Consider the following 20,011-nt stretch of genomic DNA (forward strand, 5'->3'; position numbering starts at 1 on the left):
ATCTTCACCTATCAGTAATCTTTTTTTTTTTCTATGTCTTCCCTGCTGATTATAAGTTCCTCCAGGGGACTTACATCTATCATGTTAGTGATTGTATTCCCGGTGCCAATGCACAGTAAATATTTGTCAACAGGATAAACAAACAAGTGATTTTTCTCCCTTCTTGAGAAAAACTTACCTTCCTATCTACCAAAATCAGAACCTGACACACAATAGCTACTCAATCAATACTTTTTAAAAAAAAAAACACTACTTTATTTTTATATATTTATTTATTTATTTATTTTTGGCTGTGTTGGGTCTTCCTTGCTGTGTGTGGGTTTTCTCTAGTTGCAGAGAGCAGGGGCTACTCTTCCTTGCGGTGCGCGGGCTTCTCATCGTGGTGGCTTCCCTTGTTGCGGAGCACGGGCTCTAGGCGCGCGGGCTTCAGTAGTTGTGGCACACAGGCTCAGTAGTTGTGGATCATGGGCTCTAGAGCGCAGGCTCAGTAGTTGTGGTGCACGGGCTTAGTTGCTCCATGGCATGTGGGACCTTCCCAGATCAGGGCTCGAACCCGTGTCCCCTGTATTGGCAGGCGGATTCTTAACCACTGCGCCACCAGGGAAGTCCCCAATCAACACTTCTCGACATACTAGTTCTAATTAATGCTGCCTCCTACAGGAAGCCTTCCCTGATCACCACTCCCCCCAACACCCCCAAATTACTTCTCTCCTCTGAGCTCTTACAGCACCTTATCTGTTCTCTTTGGTAGTCCTGAGCACACCATGCCTTAGGTAGGTCTCTATCTCTACATGTCATCTTACCTCTCGGACCAGGAGCCCTTGCAGATAAGATTCTCACCCAACTATTTACATCCATAATCCTACATCAGGCACCCTGGCATGGGTGTACCATAAATGTTTGTTTAAAGAAATAAATCCGCCAATATGTTGGTGGGTGGAAAAATGAAGGAGTGTAAATATCCAGTCGTTTCTCAGTCATTAAACAATTGATTCTTGTGTTGGGGAGTAGGCAGTCCTGTCCTGCTCTCATGTAGGGAGCTGTGTATCTCAGAGAAAGTGCTAAACATGGCAAACCCCCTGTACTTTAGCTTCTCAACAAGCAATGAGGGGTTGCTTCAGAACTTCTGGGACTTAGTACACCTCATGGAGGCTCAGAGCAAAAATGCCGGCTCCATACAGTAGCAACCCAAGGAAGCTAACGGATTTGAGGGGAGAGGAAGCAAAGGAAGAAGGAAACAAAACATCTGAGTGCCTGTGCCTGAGGCTTCACAGTCTCCATCCTGCCTTCCATGAGAATTTATTTCTCACAATAATGCTGAATGTGTATTATATAACAATCTCTAGTTTGGGGTGTTGTGTTGATAAGAAAATGTATTCAAGTTATCCAAATAAGGCATCTGGCACATTGTAGGCCATCACTAAATGAGACTAGTGTTATTTCCTTTTGTCATTTGGGGAAAATGAGGCTCAGAGAAGCACCTATAACAACACTGCCAGGATTCAAGCTCTGATTGCGTTGAAGTCCTGAGCTCCTTCCCTAAGCTTGTGAACACAGTAAAAGTATTCAAGTCCTGTTTAGCATCATACAATTTTTAGTATTTGGGTGTCCTATTGTTCCTATTTTCCATTGTCATGAAATCACTTTAAATCTGTTTTCAAGAGCCTTATTTAAATTTTATTCAAAGTATTCTGTGAAAAGAAACAGGTCTTTAAGAAAATAAATCTTTTCCTGGCACTAGTACTGGTTAACTGGCTACTAAGTAACTGGTAACAGGGGATGGGTAGATTCTCTTCTCTTCTCCCCAAATATTGCTTTCCTTCTGATTGGCAAGAGCTTGGGTATGTCACTTAACACCCTCACCTTTGCCCTGCTTTTGCTGGGTGAAGGAGAGAAATTAGGGAACTTTAGAGGAGACAAATTGCAGAGGAAGCACTGAGCCCACAACTGATCAGGAGCCCCAGAAGGACCCCTTGAGTAAACTCTGATAGCCCAAAGTGAGTGTCTAAACCACCTTTTGCCTGGACAGAAAAGCCAGGGGAAAAAGACCTCCCAAGGCTGTCTTCAGGTCAGTTTTCCTGGAGTCTGAAAACAAAATGCAAGGAAGGGTTTCATACTAGGAGAAGAATCCATAAACTTTGGGGATTATTACTAACTTTTTTTGAGTATTTACTAGATTTCTACCCTACAAAGCAGGCACTAGTATCCCCAATATTCAGAAGAGAAAACCAAAGCACTAAGAGGTTAAGTAGCATGTCCGACCAAGGTCCCACCAAGATTAACAGGGATTAAATGGCTCTACTGGAATTAGTGAGAAAGGTACCGAATATATTTCTTTTGCTCTAATATTATTCTTAAAAAGGCAAATCTAGTTCAGGGTTTTAATGTTTGCCTTTTTAGATATTTAAAACGGATAGAGGGTGGAGTCGATTTCAGATAACGCACAGAGCACACACCTGTATATGGGGGGCCAGGCAACTAAGGTGCTTACTGCCACCTAGTGGCAACCTATGCTTATCGCAGCGAGGCCGCCAAGAATACCAGGCCTCCAGGCGCAGGTGCTGCAAACCAAAACTTGTGAAGGTGGAATCTATCAAATATCCCAAGTATTCACTCCTATTTGCAGAGGTTATTGCCAAATCAGTGTGATGTGAGAAGTCAAGACAATTTTTCAGTGGCTCCACCTTCCTCCCTCATCCCTGCCTTCTTGGGACAGTTTGTGGCTTCTTGCTTCCACACTCGCAGGGTATGCTCCTCCTAGGGTACACACATTACTGATGGCAATCTGCTTATCTGTACCCACCCAGAGGGGCTGTGAGCATCCTGGCCAGGGGCAGAGGCTTGTCTTACTCATCTTTATGAATGAGCCAGTGAATGTTTGTTGAACATATATGAGCGGATGCTTTTGGCCCAAACTTGTCATCACTCTGTATGATTCAGGCAAAGATTAAGCAGCAGTTTATTTGAACACTCTAAATAATAAACATTTGAGAGGGGTGGGCAGAGGAATGGTAGGAGCTGCTCAGGGAAGTGTCCAGGGCAGGGCAGGGGGTCTGGCCAACTGGCCCGCTCACAGGGCAGTGGAGAACCAGAACTTCTGGGTCAAACAGAATACAGCAGCTGTGAGGGCCGTACACTGACGGGCCAAGAGTTTCACACTCAGGTCATGGTAGCCTCTCTCACAGGTGAGCTTAGCGGCCTCCACAAACTGGTGGTAGGTGTACACCACATCCCTCAGGTTCCCCGCTGCCTCTCTGTGTCGGGTGGAGCAGTGGCTGCAGGCTGTGAACTGGAAGCACAGGCCGGCCAGCTGGACCAGGTGCTGGAAGGTGTCGTGCACAGCACCCTGCATCTCCTCGGGGGACTGGTCCATTCTGATCACGTGCTGACAGCTCAACAGGAGCTTTTGGGAGCCCATGCAGAGGCGGCTCCGGCTTTCAGAAAAGTGCCAGGTGCACTTCTCGGGAGGGTGCGTGTTCCCATTTCCCCAGGAAGCTTCTAAAATGTTCTGTAATTCCAGCAAGCTCTCCGTGAGTTGGATGAAGCCCTCGGGGGTGCTTGCAGGGGCAGCTTTCAGCTGTCTCAGAGCCCTGGCGCAGTACTCTGGCCAGATGTGGCTGTTCCTCGACAGGGGCTCAGTGCTGCAGCTGTGGACCCGGGCAGGCCTCCAGGGCAGGGCCAGCTGGCCTCCTGCAGAGGGTGGTGAGGTGAGGGGGGCTGTGGGGTGTGCTTCCAGGCCCCTGTCTTCCTCCTCCGTCTCTGGCTGCAGGCCACGGAAGCACGTGGCATAGGAGAACTGGCAGCTGCACTGCTCCATCCCAGTTCTAGGGGCCACAGTCTCATTCACGCCTGCAAACCCCGAAGATGTGGCCGTCCTGAGACTGGCAGAAACTTTAGGATAGCTTTCTGGGGCAAAGCACAGGAAAGACTTCTCATTAGGAAGGCACATGCTAGGGCTTTTGTCTTTGCTTCCTGGCAGTGAACAATGATTTGAACCTTCTAAGTGGGGCTCCTCTTGGGAACATGGTAGTGGCTCTGGCAGAGAAGGCCCTGGATTCAAACAGACCTGCTGAGGAGTGTCCCTAGGGGTGGTATCTTCCCCTATCACATGGTTAGGTGGCTCTGCCTTGACCTCCTCCAGAGGGAAAGCTGATGAAATGGTCTGGTCCCTAAGCAAGAAACCCAGGTCTAAATCCAGCTCTGCCAATAGTTTTTGTTCTTGGGCCTGGCAGGCTTGGCCTGGGGTTTCTCTGCTTTGTCCTTGGGGGTCTCTGGGGGAATGTGGTGGGGTCTGTTCAGTCCTTGTTACAGGAGCCTCCAAGGAGAGGGAGGCTACCATGCCACCAGATGGAGCACTGACACCAACAGTCTGTTGAACAGCATTCAACACGTCACCCTTGGGGTCACCTGGATCCTTCTCAGATTCATCATGAAATAAGTTGGTGCCATTTTTGTTTGTAACTTCTCTGTCATGTTCCAAAGATAGTTGTCCTTGCTGCTCCTCCTTCGTAGGGAAAGAAGCCATCTTCTCTTCTGAATTTATTCCACATTCACCACTTCTAGGCCTGTCTCGAGGAGACAACAGAGACCCTGTGTCCTGGGGGGCAGTTTCTTGCATATGATTTGTAAACAGAGATCCCAGTCCTCTTTCTATCTGGACTCCTCCCAGCTCTAGTGTGTCTCCTTGAGAGAGATTATGTGGCCCTGGGCTGATGGTCAGGCAGACTCTGTCTGGGTTCAAGTCAGCACTGGAGAGGGAGGAGGTGCTGTCCCCAAGCTCCATGGCAAGTTCTCGGGGGGCACTGCCATCCGAGTCTTGAAATGGAGATGAGGTCTGGGGAAGCTCTACCTGAGCCGTATCTGGGCCAGATAAGCCTGCGTTGGGACTGTGAGGAGTGTTTGCTGGGGAACTGGCAACACTGGCGGTCAGAGGGGCAATCCCAGAATTCCCTTTATGGCTGGGGTCAATCCGGAGGCGAATGGCAGAAATAGAAAACACTCGAGAGTCGATGACCGACTTGGTTTCCATGGTCTCAGGCTCCATCTCCATGGCCCGGGAGGCTGGGTTTTTGCTCTTGGTCTCCCTCAGGGGAGCCAGCAGCCCCAGGGCCTTGGTCTCCAGGAGGCCAGGCTCACCCTGCACGTCTTGCAGACAGGACACGGTTGGGGAGGGTGCACTGAGGACCAGGTAGGGCTCCCGGTCATAGTAGCACACGTCGTCCACGCTCTCCAGGGAGGCTGATGGCTTTAGGGGAAATGAGACCTGACAGGTGTAGTCGGTCTTTAGGAAAGACCTTCTTTTGCTCAGGGTCTTGGCATACTTTTTCACCCCTCCCCTTCTGCTTGGCTCTCTTCCCCCTGGCTCAGGATTCAGGCTGTCCTCAGGGCTGCAAGTGCTGGCCTTATTCTGTGAGCTTGTGGCACTGGTTTCTGCAGCAGAAGCAGCTCTGAGCCCTGAGAACCAAGAAAGAAAAAAGAACATGAAAAGCACAAAAACAAAGAGACTTGTAGATCTTGGGCTCAGGACTCAGGATTGCCTGGGTTCAAATCCTGGCTGGGCTGTGTAACCATGGGCATGTTAAATCCTGAGCTCCTCAATTTCCTCTTCTGAAAGATGGGGATGATCACCGTGGTAGACCTTTTTTGGTTCTTGGTTGCCCAAGATCCACTGCCTTATCTTTTGGTCACAGTATCCCAGCTTCCTTTTGGGGAATGACATCTCCCCAGTTACAGTCTGCTGGAACTATTAATGAAGGGGCCCTATCCACATCAGCCAAGTGGTCAGATTTGTGACCTAGAAAGTCAGTCACAAAATTTCCTAAAATGTCAAACTCAAACACATTGATTAAAAAAAAAAAACACAAAAAAAACCAGTAGAGCCCGTTCTTCGCAGCCACAGTATCCTGACAGTACAATGAAGAATCCTGCTACCCCACCCCCGATCTGGTTGCTGCTTGTGTCTGAACCAGGTCTTCACCTCTGCTGGCAATTCTCTAAGCTATCTTACATCCTTTCAACACTTTCTCTCTGTGCTTACATTAACCCAAGTCAGTCAGTACCAGTGGTGTCGATCAGCACTGCCATGCTGGTTAGATGACTTAGTACGTATCAAGCTCCTGGCACAAGGCCTGTGCCTAATGGGTGTGCACTAAAGGGAGCCAGTGCTGTCATTGTTATGATTGTCACTACATGGGTGAGGGTCCCAAGCGAGCTTTCTTTCGACAAAAAGTGGCTGTGACTCTCAGTCATGGGCATGAGGGGTCTTGCAAATACCAGGATGGATCTTTCTGCAAGGAGATGCACTTTTGTGAAGAACTCCTGGGAATCAGCCAGAAGGAATTAAGATCACAGGCTAGCACCTGAGAATCAGAGGGCTCTTAGACTCAGACCAGTGTTTTGCACCCTGGCTGAACTTTATTAAAAACTTCATCAAATCCTAGGCTGCTCCTCAGACCTCCTAAATCAGAATCTCTGAGGCTGGGATCTAGGAATATACAGTATTTTAAACAGGTCCCTTGGGTGATTTCGATGTTTTGGAATTCCAGCCACGTTTTGGAATTGCCGCTCTAGGCCACCAACAGCCACTGACCAAGGGTGTTTCTGAAGCCTAAAAAGGGAGAGGCTCCCACACTGAGTCAGGGGCCAGACCAGACCCCCAGGCTCAGGAGTCCCAGGTCTGGGCTGTCTCCCCAGCACCTCACTGGCTCTCTGTAAAAGAGGGAGTGTCCAGTGTGGACCTTATATCCCTGACTGGACTCCCATAAAGGAAGGCCTTGACTGATGGTCTGTCTCACACCCATCTTGCCTCTAGCATAATGGCTGAGCCAGAAGGGCAAGGCTGGGGGCATGGATGGCAGTTGGCTGGGTTCTGTGGGAAGCAGGGCACAATCTGGCCATAGGTTTCTAGGTCGGTTAACGAAGTCAGGGTAGATGGTGGAGAGTGCATTCATTTATCCATTTAGCAGCAACCGCCAGGCACTATGTGCCAGGACACAGAGATGAGTGTGAAACGCACAGTTCCCACTCAAAGGAGTTTTCGGTTTAGTGAAGGGGAGAAACATCAATACAAAAATCACACAAATAAATATGCAACTACAGGCAGTGCTAAGTGCCACGCAGGAAGCACCCAGGGTGTGTGACAGGGATGGGGAGACCTGCCCTAGTCCTGGCAGTCTGGTTAATATTCCCAGAGGAAGTGAATTTGAGGCCTGATAGATGGATGGGCATCAGCAAGCAAAGATCAGGGTGAGGAATGTTTCAGGTGGAAAGAGCAGCATGTGCAAAGGCTGGAAGTAGAAAAGAACTGGGCACTTTTAAAGAATGGCAAGGAGGTCTGTGTGGCAGGAATGCATGGAGAGGGCTCAGGGGGAAGGAGACAAACAGGCAGAGGCCATGTCACAGAGGGCCTGAAGAAGCCTTGCAGGGGCTGCTAAGAAGCTGGCCTTTCTCCCACGAGCAACGGGAAACCACTAGAGGGCAGGGCGCAACAGGAAAGGGCTGGAACAAAGAAAAGGGCTGCAGCTTCCCCAGCTCTTAGTAGGTCACCCCTAATGTCTGTGTGCTATTTTCCAATTTTTTTCTTCAGAGTTCAGAGTGAGAGTGTGTGTGTGTGTGTGTGTGTGTGTAAATGTCCCGCAAGGATCTCTGGTCAGCTTAGGAAGTCATTCTGTGTGGAAAGACACCCCACACCCTTTGTGGAGGAAGGGATGAGGATCCGGAAAGAAACATGATCCCCCTGCCTTATGTCCGGGTCCCTTCAGGGCCACCAACAGCCTGTCAGTTAGGTTCTTTTTGTTTCAAGGCCTCATTTAAAGCTTTGGGGTCAACAATGGCACAGCTGCTTCCCTCTGCTGGGCTGTCAAACCCTTTTCTTTCTGTGTAAATTCTGTCCATCTTACAACGCCTGGCCCATTTGCTGCCTCTTCTGGGAAGCCTTCCCCGATTCCCACTGTTGAATTAATGCCACCCATCTCTGCCTGCCCACAGTTCTCTGAACCTCCCTTGTAGCCCTTACTTGAAGTCGGGATGCCCGTAATGTGATCCACTAAGCCCAGCTGGCCCACCTCAAAAGAGAACAAGGACCGTGCTCTACCTACCTGTTTACCCATCAAGCTTGGCCCCTGACCCCGGTGGGTACTGAGGAGCTGCCTGCACAGTCCACAGACCTGCGAGGGAGGGCTCACCTGAGAAGGCATCTGGGGGTGTGAGCTTGTCAGCTGCATCATAGTATTCCTCATCCGAACTGCCATCCTCCAAGGCCAGCGGCAGGCACAGGGCCAGCGCTTGCAGCGTGGAGCTGGGCTGGGCCTCAGGCCCTCCCTGCTGGGCCCAGGCTGCCAGGCCCCGACCCTGCCGGGAAGCTGTGCTGTCCGAGCTGTCACTCAGGTGGCTGGCGGGGGAGACATTGGTGCACAGGTTGTAGTAGTCAGTCTGGCTGCCCTCGTACATCCTGGGGTCCAGCCTGACCGCGCTCAGTTCCGGTCCCCAGCTGAAGGTCTCAGGAGCGGGACTCTCAGAAAACTCTGTCTTCTGGCACTCAGGGTTGGCTCTCCGAGCCAGGTCCAGGAGACAGAGAAAGCCACTGGTTTCGATCCTGCTTCTCTCCTCTTGGCTGTCAGAATCAAGATTCTCTGGGAAGCCTACTGAGCCCAGGTGGAAGAAGCCGGAGCTGCTGGAGGAGCAGGCGTCCAGGTCATCCTCTTCCAGGGCATCCATGGACTCGCTTGAGCCACTGGTCCTGCAGCCTCGGCTCTCAGCGTTGGCCGAGTCCGATGCCTCAGACTCAGCACTGTCTGTTTTGCTGCTGGCCCCGCAGGTGCTTGGGCCTTTCTCGGCCACCTCAGGCATGGAGCTGTCCCCAGGAGGCTGCTCCTCTTCTACAAGTGGTCTGCAGGGGCCCAGCTTCAGCAGGTGTCTGTCAGAGAGGGGCTCCAACACGCAGTCCACTTCAGAGGACTCCTCGGAGTCACTGCATGCCCTGGATTCGTAGCCTGAAACACAGGAGACACCAAGGGTTACAAAACAGCATTTGGGGACAGGCAGATGCTTATGTATCCTCCCGCCCCCTCTCTGCCTGCCCTCCCAGTTTCCAGATGAGAGGACTGAGGTTCAGAAGGGTGGCAGGCCCAGGTCATGCTACACTGACTGACACAGGGTCCATGGGACTCCAAATTCCATGTTCTCCCCACAGTGTCAAGTCTTCTTTCCCACATCTATCTGAACAACCACTAAAGGAGACAGGATTACCTCCATATCCAAGGAGATCTATCTGTCCATGGAAACATCTGGGTATTTAGTTGGTTTCCTAAGGCCCTCCTAAAACTCTCAGCTCTGTTGTCCTGACTGGGCATCAAAATCAGATAGGGAATCATATTTAAAAAAACAAAACAATAGATCCCTGGACCTAGCCCTGATGAACTGAGTCTGATACCTAGGGAGTGCGGCCCAGGAATCTGTATTTTAGCAACTTTATTGGAGGTTCTGAGGCTGCTAGGCTGGGACCATTCTGAAGCCTGGCCTAGGGACCTACTGGTGCCACAGGGCTTTTAGGAAAGTTAAAAGTCATCCACTGCTGGTACTTGGGAGGGATTCATGGTGAGAGTGTTGGGGGGGCATTGAGCCAGGTCTCCAATTTCTCATGCACCATAAGCCTCCAGGTGTGATCCTTCTAAACTTCTCTCTGATCACATTACACTCTATTTAAACCCTCTTTTGGTTTCTCTTGTCTACAGGGAAGCACCTAAGCTCTCCTACTAAGGTTGGGGCCTCTCACAGGATGGCCCTGATCCCCTCAGCAGCCTGGTCACCCTCTAACAGGATGGCCCATACCCCTCCTCAGCAACTTTGTCACCCTGTCACAGTGCAGCCCCCACCCCTTCTCAGCAGCCTGGTCACCCACTGCAGCCTTCCCATGCTCCAGCCACTACAGGGAGCTTCTCACACATCACGACCTTACCCTTCGTGTCATGCCTCCATTGTGTCCCCTCTGCTTCAAAGGATCTCTCCTCCCTTCTTTGCCTGGTTAACTCCACCATGTCCTTCATGACCTCTTTCAAATACCTCCTGCTCTGGAGGCCTCCTGTGACCACTGCCTGCCCTGCGCCCCCAGCAGGCCTCCACAACAGCACCACTCCACGGGGCACTGTCTCCCTGACCATATTCAGAAGTATCATCCCTTGTTCATAAATTGTGTGAAAGACAAAGGTAACAAGCACACAAAATCTTCACTTCCTAATTATTTAACTTTAGTCTCATCCAGTATCTATGATTACTTATGCCTATTTTATCCACATGGAGGAAATGCCATGTAATGGTGCACTACCGAGCACCTCTCCCCACCTTCATGTTCAGTGACAGCACATCGGGGGCTTGAAATTAGTCAGTGGGGAGTGTTTATGCCATGGAAATAGGCAATTGCTTCAAATTAGAATTCTGTTTTGTTTTATCCCTGCAGAGACAGTTGTTAAACATTTACCAGCAAACCACTGGGAAAATGCTGCATCAATAGTGCTGAAGCACCAAGGGAGGAAAGGGGGGGATGAACTGGGAGGTTGGGATTGACATATACACACTAACTAATATGTATAAAATAGATAACTAATGAGAACCTGCCGTAGAGCACAGGGAACTCCACTTTGCTGCGCGGTAGAAGCTAACACAACATTGTAAAACAGCTATACCCCAATTAAAAAAAAAGTAGTGCTGAAGCAAAGCCTGGTAGAAACTGGGAGTTGGCCTGGGAAAATGTTCATCTCATCTGGCCTCCCCTACTTCATTCCTTACATCATATGATTTTCCCTTCTATCTCCAGGGACCCCCTTCCTCTAAACATGTGAGGTTGAGAATTTTTATTATAATTCAAGAAAATGCAAAAGAGTGCCCAGGAATGGGATGAGAAGCTAGGTCAGCTGTATTTTCTGAACAAATAACTGACATCTTGTTTTACTGGCAAAGAAAGATAAAATGCAGTGGATCTTAGAGATGATTTTAGAAAATACTGCAGGGAATCAGAGACCTTCCAAAGCCTTCTTTGGCTTTAGGGGACTCTCAGGTACAAAGAAAGCTTCTCTATTTAGGATTTTGGAAAGATCAACTGCTTACTTCCACTTGGAGTCTCAGCTCCATTCAATGTACCACCTCCTTTTAGGCTGCCCTGACCTACAAGGCAGTGAAGTGGGCCTGTCCTTACTGGGGCAAGCCTCAGCGCCTCACCTTCTTCAGCGGATACCCGGTGCACCTGTTGTTTGTTTCCCGGCCAGAGGAAAACGGAGGTAACTGGGTCGACATATAGCCTGTAGTACCCAGCAATCAGGCAGGCTAGGTCTTTTGCACTGTTGGATTCCAGCAGCAAAGTCAGAACCTTTGAAAGTAAAGAGAGCTCTTATGTTTATAAAGGGCTAAGGGATAGTCTGAAGACTGGCAACAAGGCCATGTGGCGCCAGTGAGAGATTCCAACTAAATCCAGCCACGGTCCACAGGCAGGCCCCCTGGTGTCCCATTTTCTCATCTACAAGACTTGAAATGAGTGTGCACACGTGTGCACACCCACAACCACACATGCATGCACACACACTCACACATGCACATTGGGATCCTCCCATCCGATCTCCACAATGTCTCCTGTCCCCCTATCCCAACCACCCTACCCTGTTCATTCATACCATGGGGCCCCTTCAAGACCTGACCTGGAAAAGGAAAAGAAGCAGGAGTGAGTAGAGAAGGAGGAGAGGGGGATAAGAAGAATGAAGCACCAGCCCTGAGCATGTTGGGATTAAATCAAAGGAAGGCAGGATAACTGTAGGACCTTCCAGAGAGGCTCAGGAAGCACCCCACGCCATTTACCCATTTTAACTGCTGCCACCCAAAATCCAGGGCAGCCATTCTGGTCCCATGCATGTAATAAAACCCTCTGGTGCTCCCATCTAAGTTTCTGAACCCATCAGGAAAGTACATGGTCCAGCTCAGTTTATATAAAAAACCTTTTAGGACCTGTCCAGGAAAATGCATCACTTTCCCTTTGGTGGGACAGGATGGACAATTCCACCTCTTAAGCAAATGTTGGACATTAGACTTTCTTAATATCCAAACTCATATAAACTACCCTTGAATATTTAGCCCCAGATTCCAGAAGCTGGACTCAAAAATCTCTTCCCCATGTATTACCTTGATGTTCTGAAGATGCACTTTGACCATGCTCACTTTCTCAGACTCTTCTGTCAGCTCTACACGACTGATGTTTGTGAACTCCGCCAACGTGGACATGATGTTGAGTTTGCTGTTGATAATGTGGCTAATGCCATACTTGGCTCCAACTAGAAGGGCAATGTAGGATTCTCTATCCTGTAACTGCAGAAGGCGGGAAAGGGAATTAGTTTCCATTCACAAGCTAGTGAAAAAATACATTATACATGTAGGACATGATACCTCTCTCTGCAAACCCCTTGATTCTTATTTCAGGTCCTCACCACCACTCCCCTAGACTACCAAGTTAGGTAGCCTGGGCCCCATGTACAGATAAATTAAGTATAACTTTATCTCCCATAATACACTTCACAATAGAGAATCAAACCACAGGACTTTGACCTGTTCCATAAACACAACCATATAGTTTCACACCTATGTACCTATATTCATGCTGTGCCCTCCTCTTGGAATCCCTTACCTGTCATCACTATCTACTGAAATCCTGACCCTTCTTTAAAAGCTTCCATCAAAACCTACTGCCTACAGAAAACATCGGCCTGACCTGCTCCTCAAACCACAACAGTCCTTTTCCTCTGTGTTGTTTTCACACCATATCCTCTGCACTTCTCTGATAGCACTGAGGTAAGACTTCTTACTGTAATTTTTTGTATTTAAGTCATATTCCATGCTAAGGTCCCTGACAACAGAGTCTGCATGTATCTACATTTGTAACCCCCAGTGCCCAGCAAGCACCCTGAGCCAGTTCAACGTGGTTGGTTTCTCCTCCCACTACCAGCTCTTTCCTTAGACAGGAAAGGTAAAGAGGAGCTGGGGATGGGACCTAGACAGTTGGCAGAGGGCAGGTTTAGCCCTTGGGAAAAGTGGGCAGTTTTTCTTGTACTTTCAAGTTTCCTTGCTGTGATCTAGTCTCTTTCCTACCATTTAGTCCTCTACTTGTACAAAGACTCAATCTACTTTTCCCTTCCTCTGACTATCTGATGCTCTTCCTTTCTCTCAAAACACTGATTCTCTTTTTCCATTTACATTGTTAGCTCAGCAGTCTGATTAAATTGACCCATCACTGCTGTAAATGACTGAGAGGCACACCAAATGCACTGAAAGGAGTTTTGCTATTATAAAATATATATAAAACTGGTAAATTGTCTGGCTTTGTGCTGGAGAGTTCTGGGGCTGACTGAGTGGTGAGGGAGAGTTCCCTTAGGCCACACCCCCCATCACTGACTGCAGCAAAGCACATAGCTCTAGGCCTAGGCTCCAAAAAGCAGGCCAGGGGAGGAATGGGTAACACAGCAGGGGGCTCTTTTGCTTCTCTTTTCCCTTCTCACCCTTCCACCCCTTACTTATTCCCTTCTTCTGAACAATGGGGCCCCAGCATGGCAGTCAGTCTAACATTCTTATCTTTCCTTCGTGATTTCCATTTTTTCCTCTTTACCTTCATATACCCAAAGCTCCAGGGTAAACTTCTTACAGTACCCTGCCCTCAAAACGCCTTTCCTCTGTAATGAAATTTGGCCAAATCCAACCTTCCTGCCTTTCCTTAACCCCTTCTTCCCCACTCAACCTGAAGCTAGCAGTGGTGGCCTCTGTCATCAAACCCCACAGCAATGGTCCTGTGCCTCTTGTGGCTTTGCTTTGTCTTGTTGGGTGCCTTGCTCCATCATTTTAGGGTGGGAATCACATCTCATTCAGCTCTGCCTCCCCCAGCATCTGTCAGAGGGCTGGCTCTAAGCAATGTCTTGATAGACACTCCCTAATGGCATAATATTTAGTTTCCCAAACAAATTCTAGTCCATGACCCAGTCCTCAGGAATTTTAGGCTAACAGATACATTGATCTTCAGAGAACCTCTTGCAACCTTTATAAGGGTAGGACCCTACAGTTCTTTAATACATACCATTAAAGTAGCATTAAAGATTTTCCCACCATATGTCTTGAGTTCCCCAAGGATCTGTAGATAATTTAAACGTAGCTGGGCAGCAGAAATAAGTTGCTTAAGTAAGGAAAAAAGAAAATGAAAAAGACCGTTGAAGTCAGAGTTTTCATTTGTCTAAAATGCAGTCAATGTTGAAAATTCTTTCCCTGAGGTTTCACAACAGACAGCTGTGTGATCGACAGGGGCCATGGCTACATTACCTTCTGTCTGGGTTCCAGCAAATTCTGGTTCCTCTTCATGTGGAAGCTGATGGCTTTCTTGATGTCTTTTCCTTTCATGTTTCGTAGCAAAGTTGGAGATATAAAGTTCTCTATTCCCCAATCCTTCCTGCCACAAGACATTGGAGACAAGGAGGCCCATTTTTACAGTGTACTTGACTCTAATGAAGAGCATAATTATATTTGATTCAGTACTTAGTGATCTAAGAATACTGTAATTATAAGCTTTTTCAGCAGAAGATATATATGGCTGGTTTTGTGGAGTGTATGTATATACATGAAGAGTGTGTGTGTGTGTTTGTGTAATTATCTATCTATCTATCCATCCATCCATCCATCGATTCAAACACACACACACTCCACAAAAACCAGCCATTCAGGAATTAAACCCCATGGTCATTCTAGGAGCTCATTACTCATCACACCTGTATAGCACACTCTCATGGGGCAACACACAGCACCTGTGAATCCCTGAGGCCATGCTTCAGAATGATGCCAGCCTAACGGCCTCAAAACCTCCCAACAAACTCATTAAAAATACAGATTCTCAGGTACCACTCCCTAGAGATTTGACCTAGTATATCAGGGGTAAGGCCAAGGATTTGTTTTATTTTTTTAAATATAATTCCCCATCCGATTTTGATGCTCAGGCAAGAGGTTAGCAAATCGGGGTGACACCACACAGAGCAAGGTGAAATTTTAAGCTGAGAATCAGGAGGTATCAGAACCTCAGGACTTGAAACTACCCTAATAGGAATCTAAGGCAACACGACTGGTTCACACCAAATGAATCTTCAAGGCATTCCTGCCCTCAGAAGAGCTTTATGCTGAAGTTGTCAACTGATTTCCCGAGACATCCTCCCAGGAACTGGGAAATTACAAAGGGATCCTGTGTCATTCCATCTGGAGTTGGTTTCTGCCCCAGAGGGAGCAGCCAGGTTCTGATATCTGGGGAAGCCAGGCTGGGTTGGACAGGGTGGAGAGGGAAATGAATGGGAAGACAACAGACAGATGGGTAGGTGGGTGACTATCAGCTTTCTGTGAATCCGGCCATCCTGGCCCAGGGCCAGCCAAGTTACAAATGCAACACAGCTGCTGCTGGCGGGACACAGAAGTCCCCTGCCACTCACTCTATGTATTTCAAAGAGATCTTCTGTGGCTGGGCACATGCGTAGATCCGCTCCTGGATGTGCAGGGCCGCGAGCCGGAGCGCAGAGCTGCATTTCATTTCCACGGCAAAGCGCTCCTGGAGCACATCGCTGCAGCTCTAGGAGAGATTAGATCAGAGGAACTGGGAAACAAGAACAGATTGTGTTCCTTGTTCTCTCAGGTGAAAGGCAGCTTTGAGACCTGGCTCTGCCAATTCTGGGCTGTGTGACCTTGGTTACTTGACTAAGACTATCTGCGCACTGGTACTTCCCCTTGATAAGTGAGGATAGTCACATCTACCTTACATGGCTTCTCTGAGGTTTAAATTAGATAATGCATTTGAAAGCAGGTATAGGGACGCTGTGTTATTCAAATACAAAGTACCGCTGCTGTTGTTGTTATTATTTGCTGCCACCATTTTTATAAGACTTTGGACAATCAATACACCTAGTTATCTCATCTGTAAAATGGTGATGTCTCCCAAATGATTTTTTCATCAGAATAAAAATGACATAATAAACCTCACCTAAGGAAGTAGAGCAGGTGGAACACCGGGCTAGGAGGTCAAGGAACCCATTTTTGGCTCCACCACCAAATGGGGAACCCAGGCAAATTATGTGACCTTTCCAAGACTCAGTTTCATCGTTTCTGAAGTAAGGCTCTGAAGTACTAATGCCCCTTTTAGCAGTAAAAACTGTAACTCTAAAGATCCTAAATGGTATTAGAAAATGTATCATCTACATTGAGGACTAAGCCTTAATTTCATTAATATATTGCAAATCTCCTAACATAGCAACTCAGCAACATTAAAAGGAACGCTGAGGGATAATCAGGCCCACTCTCCCTCAGATAAAGATAATCCCTACCAGGGAGCTGCTTAATTGCCTTGAGCTCATGTTCAAAATAACCCAATGTGCCCCCTTCGAGAACAACCACTGTTATTTTAGGAAGGGCAGACCGGGTCACCTGCAGATAGAGGTATTCAAAGGCTACTGGGTCTTCTTTCAGGAGGTCCAGGGGGTCCTTGGGAACAAAACACACCCTGAAGAGGCAGCGGTAGTCATGTGACTCTTCCCTTTGTACCACCTGGGATGCGTAAGAGAGACACGATTCACCTTCTGCTTTTGTTCTCACAGTTATTCCACAAAACAACTTTTTTAAAAAGACAATGAAAGTCCCCAGAGATTTCAGTTTTAGTGCTTCCCCAGTCAGTGCAGACCTTTGCCGCCGATTTAACTTTCCCATGGGTATAAAATGTAAAAGGCTCAAAAGAGCAAAGTTTCCCATTGATCCCATCAACCCCTTTCCAGAAGAAATCTCTGGGTCTGGTTTTTTATATACTGTTCCAGAGACAGTCTATGTGTATATATGCTCCTATAAATGTACATTCTTTTCTTTTCCACAAATAATAGTATATTATACATTATATAAATACATGTCTATGTGTGTGTGTGTGTGTGTGTGTGTGTGTATCTCTCTCTCTCTCTCTCCTGTACCTTACTTCTTTTTCACTTCAATGATCTTAGTGATTTAACTTGATTTCTTTTTCCAATGCTAATGGAACAGAAGTGATGTAAAAACAGGTTTGTAAGCAGCAGTATTAGAACATGAGTGACCACGGTAGGAATTCATCTGCAGTGAAGAATGCTCAGAGCGGCTTTCATGAGCTCGTGCCTTGCTCATGCTGTTTCTCTTCTTAAAAATTATGGAACTGACCTGTGTTTGGCTTTAAAAAGCTAGTATGACAAATCACTGAGTGGCTGAAAGATTGAGTGGTACAGGTGGACTGACTGTGTTAGCCCTGTCCTGCCGTCAAGGACGAGCTCAGAGGGCAAGTCTCACAAAAAGGGCTTAGACACAGCAACAGATGCTTCCCTGACATCTCAAAGGCAGCAGGTTCAGAGGAAGGTCATCAGAATTGGAAGCAAAAGATAGAGCTCTATTGGCTGTGTTACCCTGAGTAAGTCACCTTACTTCTCTAAGCCTCTGTCTCCTTGTCTGCAAAATAGGGGCCTGCCTACCTCATACAAAAACCAGGCTGAGTGAGCTCTGTGCCTTCTGGGCACAAGGAAGTGCATCAAACCTGCAGATGCACTCAGCCCTATACCCAAAGGTTCTGGCTGAGGCGTGCAGCTTGCCCAGCCCAGATCTCCTCACCAGGAGCAGAAGCAGGTGGTACCTGCTGGATGAGCTCCTCCTCGTGCAGCAGGTGCAGCCGTGAGATGTTGTACTGCTCCTCCAGGGCCAGCGCAAAGTACTCCATACTTCGGATCGACAGCTTCTCCTTCACCGTGAGGATGATGTCCTGCGGGCACAGAGGCATAAGGGTCACCGAGGAACAGGCCAGCCCTCACGTTCAGGCACAGAGCAGGGAGGACTCCCTTCACTTTCCCTCTGCTCCTCGGTGCTGCTGGGGAGAGAAAGGCCTACACTGACCGGGTCCACTGCCAACGCAGGCAGCCAAATCTTGACGGGCCGCATGTGGGACTTCTCATTGCCCCTCAAGGTCCTACACCCACCGCTCCCCTTCCCTCAAGGCTCCAGCACCACCCATACGGCCACCCTCTCTTGCTTTACTCGAAAGGCTGAAGCTATCCTTTGGGGGCTTATGCCTCTCTTCAAGGTCTCCAGATTCATCCTCTCTCTGGAGTCTGCATCGTCAACTGCTTACCAGACAGAATCACACCACCTACTCTCTATGTAACTATGGGAAATCAACCTGATGCTCCTGAACCTGTTTCTTCCTATGAAATGGAGGATAAGGATGCCTATTTAGAGGGGCTGATGGGATGACATGATAATTAATACTGTGCCACCACAGTTGCCATGCCACATTTTCCTCGTTCACTACAGTGGCCGCTTGTCATCACAAGGTCTTTGCTGCCTCAGGGCATTCACAACGCTGTTCCCTCTGCCAGGCACACTCCTCCCACACTCTTCACAAGGCTGTTTCTTTCTCTTCAGAGAAAACTTCTCTGGTCGCTGTATCTAAATGGGATTGCCCCTGTTATTCTCTGTCCCAGGTCCTGTTGATTTCCTTCATCACTACTGGATATGATTTTCTTCAACGACAGCTCTGTTCTCTAGTAATAGATAAGACAGTACAGTAAAGTTAAGTGAGTGGGCTCTAGACCTAGACTTCCACTCACTAGCTGTGTGTCCCTGGATGAAGTGCTTACTCTCTCTATGCCTCAGTGTTTTCATCTCTAAGATGGTCATAATATTCACACCTCTCTCAGGGGTTGTGTGCGGTAAATTAATTTCCCCATATATGGTATTTAGAATCGCACCTGGCAGATGGCAAGTGTTCAATACATGCTAGCTGCTGCTATTTGTTTTCTTGCTTATTGTTATTTACGCCGCTAGATGCTAACCTTCCCCAGAATGTGAACCTTGCTTGTCTCGTGCTCCATTATATCCCCAAAGCTTGGCACTCAGTGATGCTCAATAAACTTTCACTCAGTGAATAAATAGTCATCACAGACTCATCATAGACGTCCTGCCAGAATCTCAGATTTAGTAAGTGCCACACCATCAGGTGCTACCTGCTCCTCACAGCTCCCGATTCTGAATCCTCTTCCCACTTGCTCCATCGCCCTCCATAACTGACCAGTGACGAAGTCCTGAAAGGTCTATCTGCTTCTGTAACTCAACATTAATTCAATGCCTACTGTGAGCTGGCCATGATGGAGAGCCCCTCACTGGACTCTGTCCCCTCTCTCCATTCTCCATTTGGCTTGAGTTCACACATTTCTCCTGGCTTTGTTGAGTGGTGCCCTAAGGACCCCACCCCGCCACCCATCTGACCTCCACCTTGCATCTAGAGCAGGGGTTGACAAACCATCACCTGTGGGCCAAATCTGGTCCACGGCTTGTTTTTGTAATTAAAGTTATATGGGAACACAGCCATGCCCATTCTCTACAATGGCAGAGTTGAGTAACCATGACAGAAGCCCCATGGCCTGCAAAACCGAGAATATTATCTGCCTCTTTACAGAACAAGTTTGCTGACCCCTGATCTAGAGAAACTTGTCTAAGCCTTGTACTTCTCATGCTCTCCCTGGCTCAAGAATATTCAGTGGTCCCCATGGCCCACTAGCCCAAATCCAGACTCCTTAGCTTAATATTCAAGGCTCTCAAGTATCAGGTGCCAGCCCACTTCTCCCACTTTATCTTCCGCTGCTTCTTCCAATGTGCCCTGCTCCCAAGGCCCATATACTTGCCAAACTTTCCCATCACTGGATCTTTTGTTTGTTTGTTTGGGGTTTTTTTTGTGGTACGTGGGCTTCTCAATGTTGTGGCCTCTCCCGTTGCAGAGCACAGGCCCCGGACATGCAGGCTCAGCGGCCATGGCTCACGGGCCCAGCCGCTCCACGGCATGTGGGATCTTCCCGGACCGGGGCATGAACCCGCATCCCCTGCATCGGCAGGCAGACTCTCAACCACTGCGCCACCAGGGAAGCCCATCACTGGATCTTTGTTGGTGTCATTCCACATGCCCGGGAAG

General features: G+C 48.3%; 1 protein-coding gene across 2 annotated transcripts in view; it reads right to left on the reverse strand.

Annotated features, from left to right (window-relative positions):
• Positions 1-295: 295 nt before the first annotated feature.
• Positions 296-20,011, reverse strand: part of FRMPD1 (FERM and PDZ domain containing 1) — an 86,205-nt gene continuing 66,489 nt past the window's right edge. For both annotated transcript variants that reach the window (XM_067743905.1, XM_067743906.1), the window contains 9 exons: positions 17,684-17,809; positions 16,471-16,590; positions 15,486-15,622; positions 14,338-14,464; positions 14,099-14,194; positions 12,163-12,345; positions 11,212-11,359; positions 8,184-8,990; positions 296-5,454 (listed from right to left, as the gene is read on the reverse strand). In XM_067743905.1, the coding sequence (XP_067600006.1) occupies positions 3,071-5,454; positions 8,184-8,990; positions 11,212-11,359; positions 12,163-12,345; positions 14,099-14,194; positions 14,338-14,464; positions 15,486-15,622; positions 16,471-16,590; positions 17,684-17,809 (4,128 nt within the window). In that variant the 3' untranslated portion in view covers positions 296-3,070. The remainder of the gene's footprint in view (positions 5,455-8,183; positions 8,991-11,211; positions 11,360-12,162; positions 12,346-14,098; positions 14,195-14,337; positions 14,465-15,485; positions 15,623-16,470; positions 16,591-17,683; positions 17,810-20,011) is intronic.

Source organism: Pseudorca crassidens, chromosome 7, assembly GCF_039906515.1.
Source record: "Pseudorca crassidens isolate mPseCra1 chromosome 7, mPseCra1.hap1, whole genome shotgun sequence".
Classification (NCBI taxonomy): Eukaryota; Metazoa; Chordata; class Mammalia; order Artiodactyla; family Delphinidae; genus Pseudorca; species Pseudorca crassidens.